This window comes from Zootoca vivipara, chromosome 1 (genome assembly GCF_965207765.1).
Source record: "Zootoca vivipara chromosome 1, rZooViv2.hap1.1, whole genome shotgun sequence".
NCBI lineage: Eukaryota > Metazoa > Chordata > Lepidosauria > Squamata > Lacertidae > Zootoca > Zootoca vivipara.
Window position 1 is genome coordinate 2353664 of NC_142582.1, and position 18211 is coordinate 2371874.

The following is an 18211-nucleotide window of genomic DNA, read 5'->3' on the forward strand; positions in this document are numbered from 1 at the left end:
TGATACGGTTTGATTGTAATCATTCAGTGAAGAGAAACCTCTGACTTCTGCAGTGCATAAACTCAGTGGCTTAGTGAATGCTGCAGCATGTCTAACTACAAAAAGAAGCATTTGCATTCAAAATATAATTGTTTGGAGCATCAACATGCGGATGTAAAAACAGCAAGTAAAAAGGACAAGTAATTTGGAGTTTACAAATTACAGAGAGGTAGCCATGTTAATCTGTTGCAGCAAAAAACAGAACAAAAAATTGTGGTACCTTAAGGACTAACATATTTGTTAGTCGAAACAAAATTAAAGAATTCCTTCCAGTAGCCCCTTAGAGACCAACTAAGTTTGTTATTGGTATGAGTATTGAGTATGAGTATTGGTATGGTATAACTTAGTTGGTCTCTAAGGGGCTACTGGAAGGAATGTTTTTATTTTGTTTCAATTATGGCAGACCGACATGGCTACCTACCTATATTTGTTAGTGACAGATCAACACTTTAAAGAGTCTTGAGGCAGGTCCAGCAGGAAGGAAGGAAGGAAGGAAGGGAGGGAGGGAGGGAGGGAGGGAGGGAGTGTGGAAGGAAGGAAGGAAGGAAGGAAGGAAGGAAGGAAGGAAGGAAGGAAGGAAGGAAGGAAGGAAGGAAGGAAGGAAGGAAGGAAGGAAGGACTCTTTCCCTTGGTTTCCTGCACTAACCATAGTGCAAGCCACGGAGGGGGAGGCAATCAGAGATAGATAAGGGCCTTTTATTTCCAACACTGGGAATCTCACGGGAAATCTCACAATCCCTCGGATGGGAGCCTGCCTTGTCTACTGCTCCCATGGCACAGATGCTATTGGGAGGTAGACACCACTGTCCACCTCTAAAAAGAGTATCTGATTAGTCTTCCTTTGCAGAAAGAGATGTAAAAATCATAAAGTAAATGTAAAATAAATAAAATGCTACTCCTGCTTCATTTTCAAATATATTTATTTTTTTCAAAAAATAATTTACAGAAACGAGATAGGACACTTAATGAAATAAGTGTGTGAGGGTTTTGAAACATATCTTTACACAATAATCACATGGTATAATGAGCATTATATTTTTTAAAAATCTAGTTTACAACTATATTGCCACAAAAAATTGCCAAGGACATCTTAGAAGAGAAGAACATATATTTTTCATTTAACAATTGTTATAAGTACTACTCTTACAACAGTAAACTGAATGGAATTCTAACATTAAAAGGACAGCATTCTATATTTGATGACAAGAAGCTTCAAATGCATGATTAAATATATTTAATTTTCCAGTATAATTGCAAAAGCAAGAAAATAGAGTTCTGCTTTCTTTAAATACACACTGTAAAAATGTATACAGTGAAGTCAAGGTAGCTAGGGATGGGGCTATCTGCTCCCCAAGTGGGATATAATAAAATAAGGAACATCTTTACCACAAGATAGCTTTGTTTACTGTATATTTCCCTCCCACTCTCAATAGCATAACTGAACAGTGTGGACTAGCTAATGGCAGAAAAACCACAAGAAAACACTTAAAATGCAGTATTTTGGTGGTACATGATTTGTTCAAAAAAAAAAGCACAGTCATGTTTGTATCATATTAGGTCCAATTTATTGTCCTGCTAAAGACAGAGCACAGAAAAAGTCTCTTGTGAAGCTGTGTATCATTTAGCATTTTGTTCCAGAGCAGAGTACTCCATTTCTGATACCCTAGAAGTATCGATTAGTTTGGTAAGGCCTGTTTTGGCGGAGTACTTAAAGATGAATGCCTTCATGAGCTCATACTTGTAGTTTCGGTGGATGAAGCTGTAGAGGATGGGGTTGATGCAGCAGTGAGCCAGAGACAAACACTGAGTCACATGAAGAGCCGCAAAGACGAAGCTCTCCATGTAGCAGCTGAAGGGAAGGAAATGGAAGGCCAGCAACAAGTCAAGCAAGACCACGACATGGTATGGCAGCCAGCAGACCAGGAACACAACGACATAGGAAAAAATTATTTTCCCGTTGCTCTTCCTCTCTTGGTCATTAGAGGCAGATATGGCTCTTGCTAGGAGACAATAGAAAATGGCAATGATGGGGAACGGAATGACAAAACCTAGAATGACAGAGCTTAGTTCCATGCTAGCCAACCACTCCTTAGCATTCTCCTCCGGATAGACAGGGCGGCAATAGGTCTCATTGTTGGAGGAAACGGTCTTCAGGTAGTGGGTATCAGGGATAGACACAACGAAAGCAAAAAGCCAGACAAAGATGCAGATGCAACGGCGGATCCTCTTCTTTTTCACACTGCTGGAGGTTGTGAAGCAGGCCACTGAGAGGTATCGATCCACGCTCATGCACGCCAGGAAGAAGATGCTCCCATATAGATTGATGGAAAACACGAGGTGAGTGATCTTGCAAGTGATCTCTCCCATGTGCCACTGGCCATGCTGAACAAGGGAGACCACCCAGACTGGAAGAGTGATGATCACACACAGGTCGGCAATGGCCAAATTGAAGATATAGAGATGAGTTTCGTAGCCCGTTGTTTTGGCTTGGAAGTTCATCCAGACAACCACAAAATTGGCCACTAAGCCTATCATAAATATAAATATATAAAAAATGGAGAGGGTGTAAAGCATGGCACTTTTGTTGAGCATCGTTGGGCATGATAAGGAGTCCACCGTGATGCAGTCTCCACTGCCACAAGTCAAGTTGGTTTCAGTGAAATTCTCCACTTCCACATGTTCAAATAGGTTTGGCAAATCAATGGTATTCATAGCTGGCCGATCTGGGATGGAGAGAGTCTAAGGCAAAAGAAAGCAGCAAGAAGAGAAAGGATGAGCATCTTGGTTAACAAAAACAGCCATTTTTAAACAAATGCCTTCATTCCGAATAACCTTACCCCCAGTCCAGAGACACTTTGTGCACTGAATGTTTTGGTTCAGTGGCATCTTACACAACACCCTTCAGATTTTAAACAAACTACTAGAAAGGGGGAGGGACCACCACTGTCATAAAAATATTCAGAAAACAATAGAAAGGAAACATTGGCATTTTGTACACTTTTTCTTTAAGTGATAGTTCTGTTGCACTGCAGTCTCTGGCTGTAAGATACACAAAGACATCAGGGTTAAATAACTGTTGGGTGTCTGTCATCTATAAGTTAAATCATATAGCTCTTGATATAATAAATGTATCCTATCTGCTTACCCTAGTAGTTTCAAAACTACAATTCTAGGCTAAAGGGTTAGCCTGCAATACTGTACTCAGGCTTCCCATTAGAATAAACGCATCAAAGTGTCTGAAAATTGCTGGCAAACACTGTCATCCCTTGCTTTAAAAAGGTAAAGGGACCCCTGACCATTAGGTCCAGTCACGGATGACTCTGGGGTTGCGGCACTCATCTTGCGTTATTGGCCGAGGGAGCCGGCGGACAGCTTCCAGGTCATGTGGCCAGCATGACAAAGCCGCTTCTTGTGAACCAGAGGGAAACACCATTTACCTTCCCTATTTATCTACTTGCACTTCGACGTGCTTTCGAACTGCTAGGTTGGCAGGAGCTGGGACCGAACAATGCAAGCTCATCCCATCGCGGGGATTTGAACCACCAACCTTCTGATCAGGTAGTTCTAGGCTCTGTGGTTTAACCCACAGCACCACCTGCGTCCCTTGCTTTAGAAAACACTAAAATCAAATCTTGCTGGATGGGGCCATCAGTTTATAGTGTTCAAGGCTTTTACAATTTTAGTGGGATTTTTGATGAGGCTGCATAAAATTGAGAACTGTAGTGCAATGTTTGCCCAGTAAATCCCCAACCATTTTTTTTCTAAATAACCTTGGAGAAAGCTGTTCAAAGACAGCAGTCTTTATATTAATTCAAGTGGCGGTTTGGGATGCCATTAAGGGTGGCAAGGCTGATAACAGACAGATCTGATCCATGACATTTCCACTGAAAAGTTCTTCTGCATAAATTGTGTAGACATGAAGAGGAGCTGGGCAAGACCACAGGTGTTCATTAGTGAAAGAAGAGGTGCCATATTTCATTGTATGAGGCATCATCATGCCTTGGGTTGGCCCTAAGCAATTTGAAAAGGCAAAAGTTACTGCTTCAGAATTTGATATCTACCTACTGCAACAGCCTTTTGATTTTCCACACCCTTTACCACATTCATCATGAGGTGATGGTGGCAGCAATTATTAAATGTATTTATCTTGGGTTCTCTTGGCACAGACTTAATGGTTTGGCAGAATGCTTTTTTACAGTATTAGGACAAGTTTAATACTATGTTCCTTTCCACACAAAGTTGTGAGAGCAAATGGATAAGAAGAACACCATACTGGATGCAAGTACAAATTTAGAGAACCCAGTTAAGTGACTGTTCTCACTACTTGCCCAAGGTAAAACACACTAGTCAGAAGCGCAATGCCTGGAGGTTCTTTTCCCACAGATTATGGTCAAAAACTAGTGATAAACTATGGATAAACTATGGATAAAATTGTTCAAAGTTATGTAGTACTTATGTAGTAATTGTTCAAAGTTATGTAGTAAATTTGCAGGATGACCCAAATTTCACTGGATGACCCTGTGCTATAGTATTTTGATGAAGACCAGGTTGGTTTTTATATAGTTGGTCTTCCTTTCCATATCATTTATCAATGATAAAACTTTTTTTTTACTTTGATTGCTTTTCTGACATTTATATCCCACCATTCCTCCATGATGCAGCTAGTGGAGGGGGCCCCCGTCTGCTGTGGAGGCTCCTGCTCACACCCAGGGGGAGCTCTGTGGGGTGCATAAACGTGCATAAACTTTATGGATTAGGCAGAAATTCAATAGGTGAAGGTTTTTCCCAGGACAGAGGGACAACGGTGGTATTTTATGTAGTCAGAAGTGGAAAGGCTTACTATGAAGACTGGCAGTGTATTGAGAAAGTGAGGAACAGTGTTATACTAGGAAGTACCATTGAGAACTAAATACTGTATGTAAAGAAAGAAAAAGACTTACAGTTGAGACTTCTCTAGAATGCTTGGCATTTCTTTCAGCTTTTTAAGCATTTAGAATAAAACTCATTGCTATAAATATATTGGAACTGAAAGATCTGAAGCAGCAGTTATTATAAGAATCAGTCAGGATGAGAAATGGCTAAAAGCCTTCAGAAACTGTTCTTTTCTGATTTAACAATGGTTTTATCTTTGAGCAACTCCAGCAGGTTGTCTTATCCCCTTGTAATCATTTACATTGGCTCAGAAGGATTCTGAAAATTAAAACTCCTGGCACTGAAACCAGAATCCTGCCCTTCTCCTTCATTCATCTCTGATCTCCTTTTGTGGCCAGTCTCTGTGCTGCTATCAGACGGTGGTGGCAACCAAAGCCTAAAGAGAGATGCTGAATGGCTCCAAGGAGAGCTAGTGCAGTGGTGCCCTCTGGGTGGTGCTGTGTGCCTCATGACCCCCAAGCTCAAAGACAGAAGGCTACCATTTCTTCACATCAGATCTCACTGCATCCCAGCCACCTGAAGCAAAGATGTACGGTTGGATGCCTTTCTGCCTTGTGGCACAATAACACTTTTGAGCCTAGTTTGAGTCGGGGTGGTAAGACTATCTCCAACCAGGTGTATTTCAGTTCCTCAGGTAGGTGGACATGTCATGCCTCCTCTCCACCCAGCAACTTTCCTCATTGGCAGCAGTTTCATCAAACAAATTGCTCTCCAAACTCAGGATAGTTTAATGTATTATGGGATGCATGAGTCGCTGAGGAGTGCATGGTATTCTAGATCTGGAAGGTGCCTACACACAGAGAGAGATGCTGTGATTTGTGCTCCTTAGAGCTTTTCAAAAGAATGCCTGCCACTTACATATCAGAAGGCGGAGACTTTTAGTAATGCTGCCGGGCACTTCAGAGCTTGGGTGGGGAATCTTAGGCCTGGGCCTGAACGTGGCCTTCCAGGCCTCTCGGTATGGTCCTTGGGGCTGTTACCAGGCCACACACCCCATTGCCATGCCCCCTTCAGAAGCTCTGCTCTGTTGCTCACTCTGTGCTTCTGCACAACTGGAATGAGCTCTTGGACTCTTGGTTGCCTGGAATGGTGGGGGCGATGATGAGATGGGGTGTGCATGCTGGGGGTGTTTATAGAAACCACTAACATTTCTTGTACTAGGTAAGAATAATACCTGTCACTCTACTCACCACTGTGGCCCCCAGAAGGCTGCCCATGAAGGAATGTGGTCCTTAGGCTGTAAAAGGTCCCCCACCCCTGACATGGAGATATGGAAGTCAAAGGACTGGTTGAAAATGACCACACTCGTTTCTTCCTTTTGAAAACATACACAGCCCTACCAAACCTTTAAGCGTTAGGATTATGCATTTCCAATACAGTTGTGCCTCGGTTGTCAAATGCCCTGGAACTCGGACCTTTTGGCTCCCTAACTCTGCAAACCCGGAAGTGATTGTTCCGGTTTGCGAATGTTCTTTTGGAACCCGACTGTCCGGCGGAGCTTCCGCAGCTTCTGATTGGCTGCAGGAGCTTCTTGCAGCCAATCAGAAGCCGCGATTTGATTTTCAAACATTTTGGAAGTTGAACGGACTTCTGGAATGGATTCCATTCGACTTCCAAGGTACGACTGTACTCATTTCATACAAAGTTGTCTACACCCGCTACCCCTTCTTGGATGGTTGCCAGGCCAAACTTTTACAGAACTTGCCTATTGAACTAGTAACTTGCTCCCTTCTCTGCTTACTCTGGCCTGTGGGGCAGCGTTAATTTGATTTAGCAAACAGCTACATGTGGAAGCCAAGAAAGTACTTATCTGGCAGCCTCCTTTTATGAACATCTCGGAGCTCTCTCTTCCCCATTAAACATCACCCTCGTAATGGAAACTCTGGCAAGATGGCCAAGGCGTGCTTCTGCAGACTGACCGGAGACCAAATGAAATCAGCAACACTGGATAAACCATCAGGAAGGACTGAATCTGCAGCCATCAAGAGACTGCTTTGGGAATGCATGCTGTGGACAACTGAAGCAAAAAAGAAGTCTTCTGAACAGAGGAGGGCAGTGAAAAATTGTGGGCAGCTCAGATGTGGTTATGTAGGAGGTACAAAACCACGACCAGCTGCTTTCTTTTACTCCCTGCCACAATTCAGTTAGTTATAATGAGAAACAGCCCTTATATTGTCAAGGTAAGGCATGGAGCTGGAAAGCTCAACCCTCTCCTCCAAGGGGTAGAACCACTGCTGCCTTCCATCCAGCTAAGAGGAGCTATGCCCTGTCGATCTCAAGATTGCAGTATTGGAGTGCCCTCTACATGGTATGGCCTGTGAAGAGAGTTTGAAAACTGCACCTGGTCCAGAATATGGCAGCTTCACCCAAGTTACCCACCTCACAATGATGGACGCATGCTACATCTGCCCTTAAAATACTACACTGGCTACCGGCCAGGTTGCAGGCTCACTTAGAAGTGATATGGTCTACTTTGCTTTTTAAAAACTTTCAGGTTCTAAATCAGCCTTCTCAACCTTGGGACCCCAGATGTTGTTGGACAACAACTCCATAGTCCTTATCTGGCAAGACCATTGGCCAGGGGTGATGGGAGTTGTAGTCCAACAATATCAGAGAAGCCAAGGTTCAGAAAGGCTTCTCTGAATTGTCAGGATCAAACTGTCTGAATGAACACCTTCTCTTCTATCCCCCCCCCCTCAATTTGCAAGGAACACCCTACTCAGAATGCCCTTGTCATCTAGTGAAAAGCACAAGATATTCTTCGTGGTAGCTTTCTCCCCTTCTAAAAAGGCCAATCCAGTCAATTCTCTTTCATCTTTGGAAAAAACCTGGGCTGTGAGGCTGCTGAACTGAAGTTGTTTTTATTAATCTGCTGGTTGGACAAATCTATGGAATAATAGTGTTTATACAGATGTTGAATTTTAAGATGCAATTTAAATGCCCAACCCAACTTTTTCACTAATTCTAGGGTGTGTAAGGTGCAGCAACTGTTTATATCTATGCCCCACAATTGTCCATTCCGAAATTGCCAAGTTCTTTCTCTTTCTCTCTTCTGTTCCTCCACAAGCTGCTGTAGTATTGGATAAGAGAGAGAACAGCATCAGAAAGGGACTAACTCTGCACAGATTTACTCTTTTTGTCTTATCTTCATGCAGTTATTATTGCATGGTGTTTTAAAACTTTCACTGTAAGATGACCTGATTTGGCAAGTTTTAATACAAAACGTAAAAATAAAGAGAAGTTGGATCCTTCCTGAGGACCAAACTAGAAACATGATGCTAGCAAATCTGTTGTTTAAACCCAGAGCTCCCACCTTCACGAAGAAGCTATATTTTAGCAGCAAAGGGGTTGCATGCATGGAGAGAGGGGTAGCCCTCCTCACATACAAGGTCTGTCCTCCAAACGTCACTTTCTCCACTGCTGAGATCCAGTACGCAAAGTGTAGGCCTACTCAGTTAGGGGGAAAGGCAAATTTAGCCACGGGTTCTATACCTTCTCCCATTGTGCTTCTTTAGCCTACCTCCACCGAAACCTTTTTATCTGAGCATAAAGCTCATAGATCTACCATATCATATCTAGTTTGACCCTAACACAATCTGATTTATCTTTCTTTACTGAGATTTTTCACAAGAAAGACAAACATCCACACATCATCCAGGCTCAGGACCCTGGACAGATGCCACAGAGCTCATCCAACTTCACAACAAAGACTCACCCACTTCTCTTTGATTCGAGGTAATCCCTTGTTTATTCATGCCACCAATGCCTGCAATATATTTTAATCCCACTCTTATTGTTGTCAAATGGTGTTTAACAATATATTAATACAGAGCGTCTCTCTCTGTGTGTGTGTGTGTGTGTGTGTGTGTGTGCAAGTGTTAAAGCTGCATGCTCTTTCAGAGCAAGGAACACTGTTTGCCTTCAGTAGCACCTTAAAGACCAACTAAGTTTATATTTTGGTATGAGCTTTCGTGTGCATGCACACTTCTTCAGATACACTAGAAACAGAAGTGTCAGACCCTATATATATACAGAGGGTGGTGGTGGTGGGTGGGAATGGGTGATGGGCTGATGGGAGTGGTAAACCTGTAGATGGCTGTTAATGGCTGCTGATGGCTGCAATTAGTCCTGGGCTGAGGTGCTAAAGAAAGCTTGATCATGCATAATGAGATAAGAATCCAATGTCTCTATTCATCCCAGGTGCTTCCATGGTTTTAAGCTTGGTAATAATTTCCAATTCAGCAACTTCTCTTTCCAGTCTTACCAAGCTTAAAACCATGGAAGCACCTGGGATGAATAGAGACATCGGATTCTTATCTCATATGCATGATCAAGCTTTCTTTAGCACCTCAGCCCAGGACTAATTGCAGCCATCAGCAGCCATTAACAGCCATCTACAGGTTTACCACTCCCATCAGCCCATCACCCATTCCCACCCACCCCCACCACCCTCTGTATATATATAGGGTCTGACACTTCTGTTTCTAGTGTATCTGAAGAAGTGTGCATGCACACGAAAGCTCATACCAAAATATAAACTTAGTTGGTCTTTAAGGTGCTACTGAAGGAATTTTTTTATTTTGCTTCGACTCAGACCAACACGGCTACCTACCTGTAACTGTTTGCCTTGTCAAAGCAAGATTGGTTTTAGTACTACTGCTCAGAACATACTGCCCTCTACTGAAAAAAAATGTATCGGAAATTCTGGTACAACTTCTCCAAGATTTGCAAGCTTCTTTAGTTTTAAAAACAATCAATAGACATAGCACCATGTGCAGAGGCATATCTAGGGGTTGGCCAACTTGGCCCCAGCGGGGGAGGGGACACAAAAATCAATGCTCTTCCCTCTGGCTTGGAGTGGCTAGGATCCTGCCCCACTGGCCGCCTACTCCTTGGCTGCCCTGCCACTGCTCTGGGTGGCTCAGTGGAGGAATCCGGTCACTGGCATGGGCCATCGCAGCAGCCCTCCAGGGCTCTCTCCCAAGAGAAAGGCAATGGAAAGCAACACTTTTGAGTTTCTTGTCCATGGTCTCTCCTAGCTTCAGAGGCGCCAATACATCTCCTTGCCAGGGGCACAAGAGATGTGGGGGGAGCACAAATACACCTCCTTGTCAGTGGTGCAAGGGAGCTTAGGGAGCTCTGACAAGTGTGCAAAAGGCTTCTCAGAATTTTGCATTTTATTTGTGGACAGAAAAATTGGGGTATAGGAGAAGTGCATTTCCATACATTTATTCAAGGAAACATAAATTCTTGAACAGTTGCTTGGGTGTGAGACTCACCATTAGCAGTGGCAGTAAAACAGCTTATTTTATTTTATTTTATTTTCCCAACTGGGGGTGTTGCTGTTTTGGGTACTGCTGCTCTTTCAACTGGCAACAGCAGCAGCAACCATGTGAGCAAAGTGGCCTCCATTTTGCATCCTCCACAATGTCCCAGATCAAGCATCGTTCCAGGACATGAAGGGGGGAGCACACAAATAAATGGAGAATATTCAGAGGAAAATGAATTGTCTCTGTAAAAAACATTTGCCTAGGAATTTCTAAGTCATTTTGGCCCAGTTCTACCGGGTAGCTACAGTGGTACCCCTGTTTATGAACGTTTCTGGTTACGCACGCTTCGGCTTACGAACTCCGCTAACCCGGAAGTAGTTGCTCCTGGTTGCGAACTTCGCGAGCACGCAGCAGGAGGTGCCATTAGCGAAAGCGCGCCTCAGGATAAGAACTGTTTCAAGTTAAGAACGGACCTCCGGAACAAATTAAGTTCGTAACCAGAAGTACCACTGTATCAGTAAACAAACATGTGGCTATCAGGGAATCAGGGCCATCTTCCTCATATTTCATGAAAACAGACTGAGGAGGCCTCACACAAACAATATAGTTTAAAATACATGTTTCCAAAGGGAATAAAGAGTGTGAATACAGTATTGTCATGAAACTACCGAAGTTACCTGCCTGCACCACCAATGTCACTTAGTTCTCTACATCCCTGTTCATCCCTGTTCATTCACCTGCAAGTCGCTAACTGCTTCTGCTGCCACTGACTTGGACATCTAATGGCATGTCTATGGGGCAGAGATGCGATATTTCTATGCATTCAACTCGTGTTGATACTAAAAAAATATTTAAGTTATACCAACAAGAAAATCTTATTAGCAAGAAAAAAACCATGTCATTTACCACCACACTACTCAGAGAAGCTGGAACTCATTAGAGCAGAGTTTCCCAAACTTGGGTCTCCAGCTGTTTTTGGACTACAACTCCCATCATCCCTAGCTAGCAGGACCAGTGGTCAGGGATCATGGGACCTGTAGTCCGAAAACAGCTGGAGTCCCAAGTTTGGGAATCTCTGCTTTAGAGCTATAACCAATTCCTCCCCCTCCCCAAAATAAGTTTCTAATCCTCATTGTTAAGTTTTTAAAAGAGAAAGTTTATTAGTATCCTACCCTTTCACCAGGAAGCTAAAGAAGGGAATCCATAAGTTACCCAGGTGGCCTCCCATCCAGGTACTGAATGGGTCTAAACCTGCTTAGCTTCAACAAGGTTGCTGCATCACATGACTTTTAGACTGTAACTCTGGGACTTCTATATCTTGGGAGGACCTTCAGTTACTCCCCTTTCTTCCCATCTCTGCTCCTCTGACATTCCAGTGCAAAAACATTGCAAGCAACTGCACAATTAGAATGCAGTATTCAACTTGTATAAATGAAGGAAATCAACACATTTATTTAGCCTATTCATCAAAGGAGTTCATCATATCTATTTTAAATTATCTAGATGTATGTTACCCACTACTTTCAATCCTAATACTAACTAGATAGTAAAATAATTTATTTGCTTTAAAGAATTAAGTTACTACTAATACTCTACAATCTGAAAGGACAGGGGTGAGTGAAAAAGAAGTTATAATCATGCTTAAACTTGAAAATAAAATGTAGTTTTCTTTGCTTATATGCAGGGTTCAGGCATGTTTGCTTTGACTTGCCTTAATCGGCTTACATCAGCTGACAGTACTGGCTTATCACCACAATGGAAATAGAAACTGAAAAAGGAATCTCCTGGCTGAGTCAAGCACATTAAAACGTAACTTGGTTTAATGTTGTGGAATCAACAGCTTATTACATTTTAACTGTCCCACTAAAAGCATCACATTCCAACAAACGCAAAGAGAATTTCAGTGTGAATTTTAAGGAAATGTTTTCAAAAAGGAGCTCAGATTGATCAATGGTAGTGCTAGATCAACACAGTGAAATCAACAATTGGGTGAGATACTATTCCCTGGCAAAAGACATGCCCCTCCTCCCTGCAATGGGATAGAATAACAGCCCGTGAAAGAAAAGGATTTAAGCTGATTGTAGGCTTTGTGGCCACCTGCCAGTGCTCACCCCAGAATAGCAAGGGAGTCTAGCCCAGTGTGCCAGCTGAAACGTAAAACAAAGCAATCTTGACTGTTTGTTAATGAATGGATCTGAGGTCCCTCTGCATGCCAGTCAGAACTCTCCCAGGACATGCTCAAGAAACTGTGCTGCCCAGTCTACTTTTATTCTGCAGCTATCTCAATGTTTGTGTTGCAAGACCCCATGATGCTATTTAGATGCTTGCATGCCAACAATGCACAGCCCCAGCCAGAAAAGTGATATGCTCAAATCGCCAAAGGGATTAGCTATTGATATTGATGATCTGGGACAGCCATATCCAGAGGCAATTGCAATAGAAGACGAGTCTGTCTATTGTCTGGGATTGTTCCAGTAAGCAGAGCTGGGGGGTCTCAGTCCTCTGGCCAGGGAGACCAGAACTATTCTGCCCCTTACTCTCGATTTAGAAGGGCAGTGAGAATGGCAGGCTGGGTAACTGTTGTAAGGCTGCATTTAAAGGAACAGCAGGTGGCTTCGATGACAGAGAAATCAGGTTTCTGAAACAGTCCACATCTGGAATCATAGCAGGAAAACAAAGATTTATACAGTCTTCCGTGTTATTCATTCATCCTCTTCATACATAAAAAACCAAGTCCTCCCAGGCACTTGATTTCCTAGCTCACCCTTTCCTTTTCCTTCGCCCAAGAAAGAATTGGATTCTGTGAGAGGATGTTTGCTGCCGTAACCAAATCACACAGCCAAATAGCTCCCCTTGTCCCCTTTGCCTTCAAGAAGCAAACCACCCTCCTTTGATACTGCATAGCTCCGAATTTACTTTTAACATGGCCTTTGGCATTTTGGAATTAATATGCAGAACCCAATTCTGCAAACTTCAAATCATTCTGCACATTATGGATAATCAGGTGGTAAAATTCAGACTGCAGGATGGGTTCTTATTTTGAATGTTTCACATATAAAAAATGTCCTACCTTGTACATCAAGGGGTGGGGCTGGGGAAGTCTTTATCCCAATGGCACTACTTTTCTAAACAAAGTGTTTTTTTTTCAGAGAGGGAGCTTTAAAAAATACAGAACTACACTTGCCATCCGAAGTGACACAGTCCAGAATTCTGCCATGTCAGCCTATCGTCTCATTCTGCATAAGGACTAAAATACTGAGCCTGTATTGTTCCTATTACACATTTCTCTCTCTCTCTCTCTCTCTCTCTCTCACACACACACACACACACACACACACACACCTATTCCACAGCAACATTTATTATGGAATACTGTATTAAAACAAAGACAGAATTTCATCTTTTATTGGCACAACTTCTGTTGGTCTAAAAATCTGAAAGCTTTAAAAAAAATGCAGCCTATTCTACATCAGATAGTCTTATTTGTGTTGTTAAGGCTGGGTGCAAGCATATGCAGTGTATCTGAAAAACAGACATGAAAGTTGCTCTGTATCTTCTCTACCACCCACAGAACGTCTTAGCTAAATATTCTGAAGTTGTCATTTCCTTTGGCTCTTCTTCCACAAGCTCACAAAGCTGTCCTGCCAACAGCTCCCCAACTTTGATTCTGTGACTGAGATCAAGCAAACCAACAGGGCATGAACCCAACTTAATACTATTTTACACCTTCAAAACTAGGCAGACAATATTAGATGGCATGCGATATTGGAAGACATTTATAGGCAATGCTGCTATCTATTAATAAAGTCAATTAAAATAACAGCACTGCTCCTTTCTTTCTGGTGTAGTGTCTGCTGAAGTAGATCCGCTTGTTCAAAGAAAAATGATTCCTTGTGGAAAGTGTCTTTGTGGTAGGCTACACTTTGCTTCTTCCCCCATCAAACCACGTGACTTTTCCTTCCTAACGTCTGCTCTGTTTAGTCAAATGTTGACAGAAAAAGAACATTTAACATTTCACTCTTTGTAGCTTATTTAATAAAACAGTGGCAAACAACATCTGCAATGTGCAAGGCATGGGAGGAGTCCCTTTCTCTTTTTAAAGAAAACTTGTTCCTGGAACCCTTTAGCAATGAATCAGACCTTCTGCTGGTGGAAAATTCAGGGAAGAGAAACACAGGCCTCTTTGCACAACTGTTTGTCACTTTCCCCTGCAAGTCAGAGACTCAACGACAACAACTAAACTTACAAACAAAAAGTTGCCATAGCCTTGAAACTTTGCAGAATAAAATCTTCTTGGGAATGCCCACTAATACTTTCAGAGGATCATAAAACTTTTAATGAGGCACTCTGACTTTTTTTTTTAACCCTCATTATCCTGCTTTTAGCAACTAAACAGAGTAACTTTACAACTCCTCTTTACTGCTGAAAGTTACAGGGTGGCTGTTTATTGCCCATCCCCTGAATGCCTGTCAGTGAAGGAGCTCCGCTAGACTGCCTGACCCCAACAAATGACAACAACAAAACAAAAGCCGCTCTTCTTTCTCTAGGGGTGTTTAGCTTCCTATTGAAACAGGGATACTGCAAAGCATACAAAAGAGCTGGTGGCAAGTTCTCCCCCTTTTCAAAGTGTGGCTTTGTGAAATTTCTGCAATGTGATCCTAGAATCAGTGACTCACAGAATTGTAGAGTTGGAAGTGACCCCAGGGGTCATCTAGTCCAACCCCATGCGGTGCAGGAATCTCAACTAAACCATCCATGACAGATGGCCCTCCAACCTCTGCTAAAATACTTCCAAGGAAGGAGAGTCCACAAACTTCTTGGGTGAGTCTGTTCCACTGTCAAACAGCTCCTGGTATCAGAAAGTTCTTCCTGATGTTTAGTCGGAATCTCCTTTCTTGTAACTTGAAGTCATTGGTTTGAGTCCTATCATCCAAAGCATGTTTGCTTAGGGTAAATGAGACTTATTCTCTAATGAATGTGCTTAGGAGAGCTGTCCTCCTACAGATTCCTGTGATGTGGCCCCTTGATGTAAATCTCCTTTGTTAACTGGCTTAACTACCGGTAGCACTGAGGATCAAAAGCACTGACTGTTGCCCACAGCCCATTTCTGCTGAGAGTCCCTTGACATGTGCAATGTCATCCCAAAACAGCACAGTGCATTTGATGTGCACACCCCCTAGGACATGTCGTCAGCATTGTAGCTCTGTAGGCTGATGCCATGCACACTTACTCAGAAGTAAGCCCCACTTTCTTCAGTGTGCATGGGGGTGCCTGCCACCTGGGTCCCTATCAATAAGGCTACAGGCTGCAATTCTAGGCACACTTCATTATTATTATAATGCCTTTCTGACCTGCCTTTTATAGATGTATACATCTGCCTAAGGTAAGCCCCACTGACCCATCCAAAATCACGTCTTTAGCCCTGGGTTTAGAAATGGATGTACAGCACAAGTGCTGCAACTCGCTTGGAGATCCGGCTGCCCAGCCGGCAGCCCCAACGAGGAAACTCTCCAGAAGGAAGCTGCCCGCCCCGGCCGGGACGCCATCCCCTCTGGCGGTGCAGCGACGAGGGCGATGCCGACCCCCGGAGAGGAGCGCCGCGGGAAGAAGCGCGGCTCGGCTCGCCTGGCGCTCCGCTTCTCTCCATCCATCCCTCGCCACGCGCCTTTGCCTCCGCAGACGGAGAAGCGACTCGCTCGCCGCGCACAAAGACATTCCGAGGCTGGGACGTGAGAACGGGCCAATGGCCGGAGCGGAACAAAGAAGCCTGCCTGCCGGCGGGACGCCCCCGAGCAAGCCGCCCTCCCTTGCCGCCCCGAGCGCACACGCCGCCGCCGCTGCCGCCGCCGGGCTTCGCGGCCGCCTTCCCGGCGCCGCCTTCCCTTCCCTTCGCCTCGCCTCGCCTGACGGCTCCCCTACCTCGCGGTCTTGGCCGGTGCTGCTCGCGCGAAGCTCGTCCTCCCGAGTCGCCGCTTGCCAGGCACTGCGCTCTCGGGCCGCCGGCCGAGCCTCTTATATCGGTGCGTGTGGGGCTGGGCCGGGGAGCGCGCGGCAGGAAGGCGCCTCTAGGGGGCAGCTCGGCCCACAGGCCGCCCCACAGCCCCGAGGGGGCCGGCTCGTTCCACGCCCGCCCAGCCCAGCGCCGTCCTTCCGCGGAGGGGGGGGGCGCGGAGCTGCGCGCGGGCCGAGAGCACCTGCATCCTGCGAAACGCGCGCCCCCGCAACAACAAAAAACCAACAGCGCGGGGCAAGGAGCGCGCCCGGGGCGTCCGCTCGGCTCCTCGCGGGCTCTGGGCGCGATCCTTGCAAGAGGGGGAGGCGCCCCGCTCCGCACATTCCTCTTTATCACTCGAGGGAAACCGGCACGTCTGCAAATCCTAAGTCCGCCTGCACTGAGGAGGATCCCAGTCCCTTGAACTCCGCGGGTCTGCTTTCCCCATCAAAGGGCGGGCAGCCTTAGGATCACGTTTCGCAACGTGCGCGAGTCCGGAAGGCTGCAATCCTCATTTGCAAGTCGGTCTCAGTGAACGGCATAGGCTGAACTTGGACCGCGCGGCTACTTCCCCAAAGCGGCAGGGAAACTCTTCGCGGCTCCGGAACATTTCACTTGGTTCAAAGCACTTCGCGTACTTTTAGCTTGGTCATCCTTACGACAAACTGGTCAAGTAGATCATTACTATTGCTCCCGCCACGTTTCACAGAGACAGAGCATAGGACTGAAAGTGAGTCCATGGCATAAATAAGATTCAATATCTGACATGAGTGACAAATCAGGCAGGTGCTCTAAGTTGGAGGGCCTTAACCCATCCTCCGCATGCCATTTCTCCCATTTTTATTGCCACCGCTCCAGGCTGCTGTTATCATTTATTTTTATTATTTTATTTCATTTGTTTGTTGCTTTATCGTGCCCAAGGCAACCCAAAGTGACTTATAGCCAAGCAGCTCTTTGGCTCACTTGAATGAATATGTGTACATTTCCCACATGAGACAAATAGCAGGTAGCACTGGGGTGTTAAATCAGGAAAACGGCATGTCTGAAAGCCCCACCTGCACCACGCTCCAAATTACAGCATTGATCCATGAGTGTCAGTGGTGCCAGGTGCCAGTTCAGACTGGGGGCCCAACAGTAGGGGGAGCCAAGGAAAATGGCAGCCAGAGCCAACTAATTCCAGATTCATTCCCAACCTCTTTCCCAGGGCCGGCCCACCCATGAGGTAAGGTGAGGCAACCGCCTTGGGCAGCAGAATCCACAGGGGCAGCAGATCCTGATGTAGATCTTTCTTTTCCCCCTTTGCTCCCGATGTAGGTCTTCACTCAGCCCTCTTTCCCAGGGGGTGGGGGCAGAGGGGGCGTCATTCTGTGGTCCACCTCAGATGCCAAGATGTCTCAGGCCAGCTCTGCTGCTCCCTGACAAGCTTTGCAAAAGCAACACTGAGACTAAGGAGGAGGAAGGTGACAGCAAGTGCCATCTCCTGTACAAGGAAGCAGTCAGGTGGGCTGAGGGCAGAAGGAGGTTGGGGGGCCAGTACCCCCTTTGCTCTGACAGACAAACCTCCGTTGCTGCTTTGATCTTATGGAAAGTAAACCAACACGTTTCCTTGGGCACTTAGCCACTATGCCACACCAGCTCTCAAGGTGTGTGACAAAAGTGCAAAGGAGAACGGAAGGAAGGCAGGTTCTTTGCCCCTGCCTTCATTGGGAAAGAGAGCTGGAGAGATGCTCATGCGCCATAACCTGCACCCTTGTTTCCTGGCAGTGTAGCTGAGATATCAAACGACAAATAAATGTGACAAAGGATAAAGCCTAAGCTGTGTTTCCGGTAAATGGAAAGCAAACGTGACAAAGGCCACAATGGTTACAACACATGATGCAGAAGGGCAGCGAGACTTGCAGCTGATGAGTCAGCCATGGCTTCTGAGAGGGGAAGCAGCGGCTCACCAACAACAAACACTCTGGTCCAGTGGGCACGG

General features: G+C 45.0%; 1 protein-coding gene across 1 annotated transcript; it reads right to left on the bottom strand.

Moving 5' to 3' along the window:
- Positions 1-941: 941 nt before the first annotated feature.
- Positions 942-16232, bottom strand: ACKR3 (atypical chemokine receptor 3). The gene is made up of 2 exons (XM_035139218.3): positions 16161-16232; positions 942-2778 (listed from the first exon to the last, which is right to left on the bottom strand). The coding sequence occupies exon 2, from the start codon at positions 2749-2751 to the stop codon at positions 1657-1659; it is 1095 nt and encodes a 364-aa protein (XP_034995109.1). The 5' UTR covers positions 2752-2778; positions 16161-16232; the 3' UTR covers positions 942-1656.
- Between the last annotated feature and the right edge of the window lie 1979 nt (positions 16233-18211).

Bases quoted from the DNA above. Each gene is read 5' to 3' on its own strand.
- ACKR3 (XM_035139218.3), bottom strand. From the start codon at position 2,751: ATGAATACCATTGATTTGCCAAACCTATTTGAACATGTGGAAGTGGAG.